The sequence below is a fragment of the Oncorhynchus mykiss genome, chromosome 1 (assembly GCF_013265735.2).
Source record: "Oncorhynchus mykiss isolate Arlee chromosome 1, USDA_OmykA_1.1, whole genome shotgun sequence".
Taxonomy (NCBI): domain Eukaryota; kingdom Metazoa; phylum Chordata; class Actinopteri; order Salmoniformes; family Salmonidae; genus Oncorhynchus; species Oncorhynchus mykiss.
The window spans coordinates 17991992-18004061 of record NC_048565.1 but is presented as its reverse complement, the minus strand read 5'-3'; the positions used below and the strand labels follow the sequence as shown (position 1 = coordinate 18004061).

The following is a 12070-nucleotide window of genomic DNA, read 5'->3' as shown; positions in this document are numbered from 1 at the left end:
ACCCATTGAGCATGTTTGGGATGCACTGGATCAACATGTGTGTTCCAGTTCCCGCCAATATCCAGCAGCTTCGCACAGCCATTAAAGAGGAGTGGGACAGAATTCCATTGAAGAGGTCACAATCAACGGCCTGATGAACTTTTTGTGTTGGTCACACCAGACTGACTGGTTTTCTGAAGTTGTGACTAACAGATGAATATCTGTATTCCCAGTCGTGAAATCCATAGATTAGGGCCTAATGAATTTATTTCCTTAACTGTGTAACCGCTGTGAAATGGCTAGCTAGTTAGCGGGTCAATCGGTGATGTCACTCGCACCTGAAGTAGTTGTTTCCCTTGCTCTGCAAGGGCTGAGGATTTTGTGGAGCGATAGGTAACGATGCTTGGTGGGAGGCAGTCGTTTATGTGTTTAGAGGGACCCTGGCTCAAGCCCAGGTTGGGGCGAGGAGAGGGACGGAAGCAACACTGTTACATCAGAAAAATCTTTGAAATTGTTGCATTTATATTTTTGTTCAGTCTAAAGCACCTTTCTCTATAGTACTATTTGATGAACTTGTTGAGGTGCCTGTTCAAGCCATTGTCCCAAAGTTGGGAACCTCTTCAGCATAGCATGTTGCACACTATAATGTTTGCACCCAGAACCATATCTCGCATGGATTTATCATTGATAAAACAAGCGGAATTATGGTATTAATACACATTTCCATAAATTCCCTGGTGCAATATTGTCTGATTTAGTAATAAAAAGTGAACAATTTAACACATCAGGAGCTAAAAATATTTAAATGTTATCAATATTATTCATTTTAGCCTAGTTGCTGAGAACAGTAGGCTACATTATGTAGTCAAAATCCTGGAAAATAGCACATCCCATACAAACAGAGCAGAAATGTAGGGCTCTATTTAATCCGCATCATCGGTGACTGAAATTAAAATTTCAATGTTCCCGCTTTAGTGGAGACAGCATTCACCGTCAATGCTGCATGTTGGCTTAATTGGAAATGACCTTTACATTTCTATCGTGGAATCTGTAACACTTCAACTTTAGGCCGGGATTCAATCCAATCATGCTTTGTTGACACAGTTCATTTCTGATTGAGCAGGCATGCAGCCTTTACCATGAATGCAGACTCTGTGAATGCGTTAACATTGCCTTCTTAAAAGGTACATTTTGGAGACAAAACGTGATTGGATTGAATCCAGGCCAACTTTTCTTTCCAATTTGCAAGAGGCTTAATCCAGAGATCTGTATATAATGACGAGATGCTCATGTCTGCCCTAACAATGGGAGTCTTTGTCCTAAAGGCGGGAAGGCAGGTGACAAGTTTAGGGCTGCATTTTATTCCCATATAAGTGCATTGGGCTTATTCTGGACATATTTTGACGGGAGTTAGCCCTCTCACTTTCGTCTCTTCCTCTCTGCCGAATCTTCAGACAAGTCTTGTGAGGCCTGTGGGTGTCCTAGAGCAAAACATGTTCGTTTTCACAGAGGAGTCATATTAGTGTGTAGCCCAAACTGTTTGGACGCCACAGACAGACGTTGGCAGATCGGCTGTATATCGACTTCAGACAAGTCCCAAGACGCTTGTAGAGCAAAACGGAGAAAACCGATTTTGTGAGAAGACCAATTTTTGGGACGTCTCATGGTCTGACAAACACCTCCCTAGCTCTGTCACCTTTCACCGCAGATGCGGAATTGCCACGTAGGCGGATGCGGTGGATTGAGCCGCATCCAATGCAAAAACATTGGACAGATTTTTTATTAGGATGTTTTTACTATACTAATTTGACTTTAGGGGGTTAAAGACAGTTATTAGCTAATCACACTTTAGTATGACATGAATTCCATTGATCATTTGGTGTCATTGGTGTTACAAAAGATATAACACCCAAATTAAATTAAAAATAAGCTAAAATTAAGTCAATTGTTTTCCAAAATGCCATACCCAAATTCCACCGCAATTCAAGAATGACCCAGGTACACAGGCAGGAATTTGTGATTCTGAAAACCTTCAAATCAGCCACTCTGTTACTTGTTTTGGTAAACAGCTGCGGGTTGGTGCTGGAGAGATCGAACCAGTCTCAAATTCATACAGAGGCTAGAATGTCCCTGGCTAGTATCAAATACAATATTAAATAAATACATAATTTGAGGTCACAACAGTGGAGATGGCACTGGCAGGCTGTCAGCTGTAAGATATGGTCTGTGGTGCAGTGTAGGGGGAACGTTTGCGCCTGGCGGGAACCCAATTGTCCTCGGAGCCCTTCGAGGCTGTCTGAACACGGGGGGCCAAGCCATCCAGAAAGTCCCTGTGCTGCTGTGTGACGGCCTGGGAGACCAGGCTGGGTAGGGTCTGCAGACTGACTAGGATGGAGTCCAGTTTGTCGTCCAGACTACCGATCCTCCTATCCAGCTCCTTGCTGCGCCGCTGCAGATCAGACACCAGATCATGCATCATGTTCTGAGTCTGTGGAGAAAAAACGGTGTCAAACTTTCATAATCAGTGTTTAGAAAAAAATATATAAATTAGAGATGATGAAGGTGCTTAGTCACCTTGGCTAGATCCACAAGTGTATTAGCCTGGTCGATGAGTTTCCTCTGTTCCATTTTGACTCTGCGCAATCTAGATGAAGTGGGAGAGGGAGAGTTATGGAGGGAAAAGGGAAGGGTTAACTTAGGCAGTGTAACATACACACAAATAAACAAATCTTTATTTAACAACGGTTTGAAAAGGCACACTACTTACTGGTGAATGGCTTCCAGGAATTTCCGCTGATGTTTGCGTACCCTGGCGTGATCGATCTTCTTGACTAATTTCATGTGTTTGTAGATCAGCCATGTCTCCCTGAGTACATTGGCAGCTGTGTTTTTCACCTTTGGGAACATTCCAGAAAACAGAGACATGACAGACTGGCTGACATGGCAGACTGTCATAATGGACTGCCCTAGCAGTGGAGTCTGTCTTGCCCATAGAGATAGATAGACACTAATTCCCAAAAGCCTGTTAGCATGGCCCTTGAGGACTTTCACCATTTTGAAGTAGGCAACTGAGTGGGGCTTCCTATGGGTTAATGGATGACTAAATAAGTCCATCCAGGTCATCAGGAGAGATCAGCCAATTAATTATACTTGTGAGGAAACATTCCATAACTGCAGGTGGCAGTAAATCACCAACCTTGGCTTTATACCTGTTCAAACAACACACTCCAGGTGGCAGTGTGCACACTTTCAGTTTGTTTGCCAACTCATAGAAGTAGTAGAAGAAGAAAATGAACTACTTCGAAAGCCTTCTACTAATTGGATAGTAACTTAAATTTAATAGAATGATTATTATTATATATGTAGGCCAAAACTTCATTCAAAACAGACTGAAATTTCAGGCCTTCTTTTCAAACAGCTCTTATACTAAAAGGGCATTATCATATTCACAATTTCCCAGTATTATTTCAACATCATAGTGTGAAAATATATATAAAACACAGGAAAATCACATTGTTGACTGCACTGGGCCTTTAAACTTGCCCTTAGAACTGAAAATGAACATGCTTTCAACATTAGACAAATACACCTTTTCAACAACATTTTGCTTATTGGGTTGCTTATTGGGTTGCTGATTGGGTTGCTGATTGGGGGCATTATCTTTTTTTATAATGTCTATTTATTTAAAAAATATATTATCAGGTTTGGGTAGTAAATCCACAGGTCCGCATCCTGAGTGGCGCAGTGGTCTAAGGCACTGCATCGCAGTGTTGCTGCGTCACTACAGCCTGGAATTCGATCCCAGGCTGTGTCACAACCAGCCATGACTGGGAGACCGATAGGGCGAGGCACAATTGGCCCAGCGTCGTCCGGGTTAAGGGAGGGTTTGGCCGGGGGGGCTTTACTCATCGTTTTCTAGCGACTTCTTGTGGTGGGCCGGGTGCCTGCAATCTGACTTCTGTCATCAGTTGAACAGTGTTTCCTCCAACACATTGGTGCTTCTGGGTTAAGCGAGCGGGTGTTAAGAAGCGTGGCTTGGTCGGTCATGTTTTGGGGGACGCATGACTCTACCGAGCCCATTGAGGAGTTGCAGCGATGAGACCAGATCGCAATTGGATATCATGAAATTGGGGAGAAAAAGGGGTTAAAATTACTCAAAAGAAATAATCCACGGGTTCAGGTCAGGCACAACTTTTTATAACCATGAAGACCTCTAATGTCCACTTACTCGTTTGTATAGCTGAGAGTCCATCATGAAGTTGTGAACGTGCTTTTCAGCTCTGGTCAACTCTGACCTCCTCGCAACTACAGCAACCACCATGGCAGTGCAGCCAGCCCCCTGGAGAGAAAGACACAGGCACTAATACTTTCAAGAGTCGTTATATATGATTTATTCAATATCATAAACTAAAAGCAGATTAGCTGACAGCCATGGGATATCAGACCATATACCATGGGTCTGACAAAATAGTCAACAAAACTAAGGAGCTGATCGTGGACTTCAGGAAATAGCAGATGGAGCACCCCCGCTATCCATATTGATGGGACAGCGGTGGAGAAGGTGGAAAGCTTCCACAACACTGACAAACTGAAATGGTCCACCCACACAGACAGTGTGGTGAAGAAGGTGCAACAGCCGCTCTTCAACCTCAGGAGGCTGAAGAAAATGTTTTGGCACCTAAAACCCTCACAAACATTTACAGATGCACAATTGAGAGCATCCTGTCGGGCTGCAGTACCGAGTGGTAGGCCAACTGCACCACCCGCAACCGCAGGGCTCTCCAGAGGGTGATGCGGTCTCCCCAACACATCCCCGGGGGCAAGCTACCTGCCTTCCAGGACACCTATAGCACCCGATGTCACAGGAAGGCCAAAAAGATAATCAAGGACAACAACCACTCAAGCCACTGACTGATCACCCCGCTATCATCCAGAAGGTGAGGTCAGTACAGGTGCATCAAAGCTGGGACCGAGAGACAGAAGCTGTTTTTCAATCTCAGACTGTAAAATTGCCATCACTAGCACATTAGAGACTGCTGGCCTATATACATAGACTTGAAATCACTGACCACTGTAATAATGGAACAATCGCCACACAATAATGTTTACATATTTTGCATTACTCATCTCATATGTATACTGTATCCTATCCTACTCTACTGTATCTTAGTCTATGCCGCTCTGACATTGCTCGTTCAAATATTGATATATTCGTAATTCCATTCCTTTACTTTAGATTGTGTGTATTTTCAGATATTACTGCACTACTGGAGCTAAACACGTGTATATGACATTTTTTTATTTGATTTGGATTACTTTGGAACAGACTTCCAAAATGAAAGTCAATTGGAGCTAATTTTATGGTGTTTTTAGTCTTTTGTCCAACAATAAAAATATAAATAAAATAACCCTGCCCTAGAGCTACCTCATCATGAATGTCAAAGATCTCTTTTGGCACTTGTCAATGGGGAATGTGTTGGAAACATACCATGATTCCAGTCAGCAGACAGACACCCTTTCCACAGTAAGTGTGAGGGACCATATCTCCATAACCAATGGAGAGAAAGGTGACAGAGATGAGCCACATGGCCCCAAGGAAGTTACTGGTCACTTCTTGTGTGTCATGATATCTGGAGGAACAAGAAATATACCTGTTGTAATAAACACATCTACCCACTGGGCAAAAACTGGTTGAATCAATGTTGCCCCCCCCCAAAAAAAACTCTGTGTGATGATGTAAAATCAACGTGGAAAACTGATTGGACTTGCAAAAAGTCACTGACGTAATGGAATTTTGTCTTTTTTCCACCCAACTTTAACCGAAATCCAATGACAGTGTGACGTTTTTCTTGTTGTTGATTTCATGATAAATTCCTGGTTAATTGATAACAACCAAATGTCAATCCAAACTAGACATTGAATTGATGTCTGTGCTCAGTGGGTTTTTCCTAAAGTATATTAACATCTTATATAATTAAACATAAAGAAATGTAGGAACTATATCAAGCAGAAAGGCAAAGTAGAGCCATAATCAAACTTGAGGCTGTAATCTCTCATGATCTCAAATACGGATCTTTTTCAGTGTGAAATGTACTCGGTACGAATGATACAGTGCTGGTGGAACAGCCTACTGTGTTGGGGGCGGGGCCTTTACCTCTCACAGATGCGCACTGTCCATGAGGCGATGATCCAACAGGAGACACTGAAGACCAGCAGCACGGTGCCGGGGCAGATGGTCATGAGAGTCTTCATGACGAAGCGCGTGTTGAAGTTGATCTTGTTGATTGCGCCGATGCTGCGCGACGAGGCGTCTGTGAAGAGCTTGCTGTGCAGCAGCATGACGCGACTGATCAGGTAGAGCCTGAGGAACATGGGGATGGAGAGGACGATGTCCACGTCGGCATCAGTTACTGAGGGCATGTAGGTGAAGGCCAGCCGGGCCGTCCAGGTGAAGACATACTGGCCCGGGATGGGGTGGATGGCACAGACCAGCAGCTCCAGCAGAACTAGGAAGATCCTCTCATAAGTCATGGCAATCCTCCAGTCATCAACTGCATTATCCACCATGAAGAGCTATGTGTGTGGGTGTAAGGAGAGTAGGGCGAACAAGGGGATTTATTCAATGGGGAAATAAGAGGAAAATTATAATATTATTGTCGAGATGGGGATGCATATCACCTGTATTTCCCGTGCATGGTACATCACGATTAGTCCGAGCAATATAGCAGTTGAAAGGCTGATAAGGCATTTCAGAGAGAATGAGTATGAGGATTCCTGCAGAGAAGACAGACAATTAAGATGTATTTTGAATCAGTCTTGTCTTACCAATGCTAGCTTACATTATTTGAGGCCAATCCATTACAATAGAGACATTTCTTACCTTCGTGTAAACCCCCCAGGACAATTCCGTCTCCATCACCATGATGACGATCCCAAGCATCCCAAAGATCAAGGCATAGTCGCTCAACTGTTTGCGCTTTCCAAAGAGTGCCTTACGCTGGCTCAATCTATAGCCAATGTCCTTGGTCTTCTTCTGTGGCGTGTCGCTTCCTCCTTCACTGTTGGCCTTACTGTTGTTCTCGCTGAAGCCTTTTGAGAACACCTCCTCCAAGACAGACCTTTGGAGAGTCTGAAGGGGCTCTTGTCTCTCTGAGTCCAGCTCTGAAAGGTTTGGTGGCGAAGCTCCAAGGCTGCTCGGGGGTCTTCCAACATCCCCACTGTATTTAGCGCTGGTCACAACTGTGTCGGGAAGGAGTGGGCCACTGCTCTTGGACAGGGAAGGCATCGATCCAACATGGCCAACCTTTTTGGTATGAGGATGTACCTTCTGCTCTCTTTGTCGTTGCCTTTTCCCCACTAGACTATGGTTCTCAGGCCACCGATGGCAACTGGAAGAGGAGTGAACACTGCTTTTGTTGCTAGTAGCCGCAGATGAATTATTCACTCGTGGGCTGCTGGATGGGTAAAGAGAAGACTGATGGCATTTTAGGGTGCTAAAATGGTCACAACAATGCTGCCATTCAGGGTCTTGATGTAGATGCTGGTGTAAGGAAGGTTGTTGGCTCCCACAATGTACTCCACCCTCATTCGCACAGCAGCTAGGTAAACCATTCCTTAACATCCATTGGTGTTGCCTTTCTATGGGAGGTTGCTGCTGGTCCTGAGGTTGAGACAAAACCAAGAGCTGCCTAACTTCACTTGACTCATTGCCTTTCATAGGTATATTGAGCGAAGGTTCTGGTTTTTCAGAAGTCAATACTGGTGGTAGGTTATGCTCTTTAAGCTTGAAATGATTATGGGTCTGCTGCCATTGACTATACTCCTTCAGCCAGTATTTTCCTCTGCATCGGGATTTGAAATTATCCTGCTGGTGATCAATGGTCTCTGTTGAGGGATCTGATTGATTTGGTGTCTGCGTGAAAAACTGGGATGACGATGAGGCCAGGGTGTTCTGAGGATAGGAGTGGGTATACTGCAGAGAAGGAGGAGTTCCCTTAGAAAATGTGGAGAGGCAGTCCTTCAGGAAGCCCTGCTTTGATCGTGGCTGGAAACCTGCCACCCCTGAACCATGTTTTGTACTAGGAGAATAGCAAACAGAGCCACAGTCGTCATTAGGACGTTCCACCGTGGTCCCATGCCACTCGGCCATGAGTGGGCTTCCGCGCTGCAGTTCAAGAGTACCACCCACCTGGCTACAAAAGCATAGGAGTTCTTGATTGCTCAGATGGGAAAGTGTAATTTTTAATGGTGGAGATTTCCATGGTGGAGCGACTCCATTCAGAGTAGCCAGTGGCAGAGAAGTGGAAGGGGACATGCTGTTAATGCTCTGCTCTGGTACTAACGTTTGGTGGTGGAGGGCAGTCCCAGAGTAGCAATCCTGCATGACATCAGGGGCTTTGTCTGGTAGGGACTGCCCTCTTGAGTTACTGTGATCGGGGTCTTGGTCATTGCAAGCGTCTCCTGTTGAATCAAGCCGAAGTGTTGCATTGGTGGGTTTGACTAGAACCAGCCTCATAATTAATGTATGATGATGATGGTTTATTTAATTTCATGTGTACTATGGCAGCTAAAATTTGCAGCTAACTATTGCAGTAATATATACAAGTAACCACATTTCATTTAATAAAATGTGATTCTACAAAATGTAAAAGTCAGGGAGTTGAGGCAAGAACGGAAGTAAAACGATCCAAGTGGTGGTGGGAGGGGGGAGCGTCTTGGTTACAGCGAGGGAGGTCAGTGGTCATATCAGAGCCAGTCAGAGACAGGTGCGGAACCTTTAGCACACCTCATTGTCCTCAGCCTCTCATTATGGACTCCATAGCTAGCTGGCTAACTACTCCTCTACACTACTAATGTGTAGCACCCAGTTGGATGATGCCCCAGAGCCGCTGGAAGGTTAACTTAATGGCTCCTGTACATTTTGAAAATTTGATTCATATTTAGTTGTTTTTAATTGTCTTTTTATTAAACTTTTTGTTTTTGTTAGTTAACTAAGAATGTATTATTCATCCGGTGATTTTGTCCAGGTTTTTCAATACTGTGATGCTGGAAAGGCAGTTGGGTAAATCTTGTCACTTTTAACACTGTTTACATTGATGAACTACAAAGAGTTTGCTAGGAAGGAATCCAGATTCGAATGAAAATGTTTCCCAAAGCAACCTCATATATTAGTGTAACCATGTGCACTTGCCAATGCATGGTGTGTTACAGTCGTCCAGCTAAAAGGGTGGTGCGTTAACACAAGAATAATCTGCAAGAAAGCAGAGAAAACATGAACAAATACAATACAAAGACATTGACTCAACTCCCTCAAAGTTGTAAAGTGTCATATCTGATCATTAAGACAATTTTCTAAAGCCTTTTTAAGTGAATTAAAGCAGTGTGCACTACAGTTGAGGGCAAAAGCTAACAAAGATCTAAAGCAAACATAGGACTTTTAACAGAGACATTTTGTGAGACTGGAGAGCCCCTGTCAAAACCAGATGAGAGCCCCTCTGACATGAATCCTCCTCCAACATGGATATCACCATTGCTACTGAAAGGATGTAGGGCAGGCTTGAATAAAATAAAACTATTGTCAACAATAACTGGCACATCATTGTTGAATACACTATTTAGACATTTTTACATTGCTTTTTGTTTTTGTTTGTACTCAAATCTTTTTTGTCGTTATGTAGCCTTGTGTATTTGCCAACTGTGTTAAAACATCCACAGTACTATTTATTTAAGAAAATTATTAGAATCAATATCACAGATTATTCACGATTCATAATTTCCGTCTCCTGACTTACTGAGTTTTCCATTCTTTTAACAACTGCACCACAAATATTTGCCCTCAACATATAACTGATAACCTTTGAAAGCATTTCAGGACAAGAAACCTAGTCTAATTTATCAAGCAACTACACAATATTCAAGAAACTCTACAAGGAACTGGTTAAATGCATTTTAAGTTATTGCCTTTAAACTGAACTGCTATCGACCCTCTCTTTGCTAGCTCAATTTTTTTTTTACCCAATCGTTTGTCCCTTTAGGAAAAAGAAAAACTATTGCATGTATTATTGTCATTTTCTCTGCTCTATCGACCCAAAGCATTATACAACTGACCAGACCAGTAGTCATACCCCTTAGCCTGGAGACTCTTACCTTATTCCTTCAGATACATTTCTCTCCCTGTCCTTGTAGAAATCCAGACACAACTTGGAGGTGATCTTGGCCAGTGCCGGGGAAGGGCACCGCTCGAAAGACATCTGAAGTGGGAGCCAGACAACAGGCTCTTCTTAGACAGGCTCTTCCTACACTTGAGATAGGGCCGCTTTCCTTTGAAAGTGATCATTAGGATTCAAATTGAAGAAAGGGCAGCTGCTGGGCTTATTAAAGGCTTGGCATGCAAATAGAATGGGGGACAAAGCAACAGGATACAGAAAAGGTTGTGACATCGGATGTAAGCATTAAGGACCACATCACAGATCACACATACATGGACTCAAAGCAGACCCATAAATAGCTAAAAAAAAAAACTGTTGGCTCTTCAAAGCAGAATTGTCAATTAGCCGTCAGAGAAACTTGTTATTGATGCTTTGTAGTTCAAAGGCCAACACAGAGCCTCTTATCTCCTCCCTCAAGGACAGATCATACAAAGCCTTTTTCTTATTCATCTTTCCTTGATTCCTCACATTCTTTCTCTTTCTCAAAGCGCATTGGGAAAAAAGGACTCAGGGTTAGGATCTTGTTCTTGACAAATTGAAATGGGGCCAAAGTGTCTTATCTGCACACGAATGAGACCACCAGAACATTATAATAAATCTAAAATCCTCCAGAAACACAGTTTAACATTAATTATTGAATCATAAACAGTGAAGATTGTATGTTTATAATAATAATCCAAGCTATCTGCTCCAATCCAACGTAATAATTTACGGTTAGGTTGGGCCACATCGAGCTCCCGAGTGGCGCAGCAGACTAAGGCACTGCATTCGATTCTGGGCTATATACAGACCCTGGTTAGATTCTGGGCTATATCACAACCGGCTGTGATCGGGAGTCCCATAGGGCGGCGCACAATTGGCCCAGCGTCGTCCAGGTTAGGGGAGGGTTTGGTCGGGGTAGGCTGTCATTGTTAATAAGAATTTGTTATTAACTGACTTGCCTAGTTAAGTAAAGGTTAAATAAATATATTTTTTTTTTTTTAGGGGGGAGTTCTCTTACCCAGCTCTCTCTACCTGACATTGTTTCATGTAAGAATAGCCTACACACAGCTATTACTTCCTTATGTGTCGTTCACATATACAGCTGTGATAAATGAAGGCTCTTGCATCAGACTAATGTCTAAAAGTGAAATTGGCTTTTGCCACAGCAAGTCATCATTAAACATCTGATCTATACTGAACAAAAATAGAAATGCAACATGTAAAGTGTAGGTCCGATGTTTCATGAGCTGAAATAAAAGATCCCAGAAATGTTCCATACACACAAAAAGCTTCTCTCAAATTTTGTGCACACATTTGTTTACATCCATCTTAGTGAACATTTGCCAAGATAATCCATCCACATGACAGGTGTGACAAATCAAGAAGTTGATTAAACAGCATGATCATTACACAGGTGCACCTTGTGCTGGGGACAATAAAAGGTCACACTAAAATGTGCATTTTTGACACACAACACAATGCCACAGATGTGTCAAGTTTTGAGGGAGCGTGCAATTGGCATGCTGATTGCAGGAATGTCCACCAAAGCTGTTGCCAGAGAATTGAATGTTAATTTCTCAACCATAAGCTGCCTCCAACGTCATTTTAGAGAATTTGGCAGTGCGTCCGAAAGGCCTCACAAACGCAGAAGAAGTGTAAACCACACCACAGCCTCGGACCTCCATATGACTGGTCCATGTGTGGGCCAGGGAGGGCATAGGCCCACCCACTTGGGAGCTAGGCCCACCCATGGCTGCGCCCCTGCCCAGTCATGTGAAATCCATAGATTAGGGCCTAATAAATGTTTTATTTTTTATTTACTGATTTCCTTATATAAACTGTAACTCAGTAAAATCGTTGAAATTGCATTTATATTTTTGTTCAGTATAATAAAGCATTTG

At 43.1% G+C, this 12070-nt stretch overlaps 1 protein-coding gene across 3 annotated transcripts; it reads right to left on the bottom strand.

The window, feature by feature from the left end:
• Positions 1 to 1630: 1630 nt before the first annotated feature.
• kcnn1b (potassium intermediate/small conductance calcium-activated channel, subfamily N, member 1b) lies at positions 1631 to 11015 on the bottom strand. Of its 3 annotated transcripts, XM_021573172.2 has the most exons (9): positions 10126 to 11007; positions 6860 to 9229; positions 6658 to 6753; positions 6134 to 6552; positions 5468 to 5609; positions 4208 to 4318; positions 2747 to 2874; positions 2554 to 2623; positions 1631 to 2467 (listed from the first exon to the last, which is right to left on the bottom strand). In XM_021573172.2, the coding sequence occupies exons 2-9, from the start codon at positions 8492 to 8494 to the stop codon at positions 2186 to 2188; spliced, it is 2883 nt and encodes a 960-aa protein (XP_021428847.2). In that variant the 5' UTR covers positions 8495 to 9229; positions 10126 to 11007; the 3' UTR covers positions 1631 to 2185. The 3 variants fall into 3 exon arrangements, 2 of the variants coding, with proteins under 2 accessions (XP_021428847.2, XP_021429003.1); XM_021573328.2 differs by lacking the exon at positions 10126 to 11007 and having other exon boundaries at positions 6658 to 6970; XR_005038787.1 differs by lacking the exon at positions 1631 to 2467 and having other exon boundaries at positions 2607 to 2623; positions 2747 to 4046; positions 6860 to 11015.
• Between the last annotated feature and the right edge of the window lie 1055 nt (positions 11016 to 12070).

Bases quoted from the DNA above. Each gene is read 5' to 3' on its own strand.
- kcnn1b (XM_021573172.2), bottom strand. From the start codon at position 8,494: ATGAGGCTGGTTCTAGTCAAACCCACCAATGCAACACTTCGGCTTGAT. The intron at 6,754-6,859 runs GTAAGAAATGTC...TCTTCTCTGCAG, and splicing joins CCTGGGGGGTTTACACGAAG to GAATCCTCATACTCATTCTC. The intron at 2,624-2,746 runs GTAAGTAGTGTG...CACTTCATCTAG, and splicing joins TTCCTGGAAGCCATTCACCA to ATTGCGCAGAGTCAAAATGG.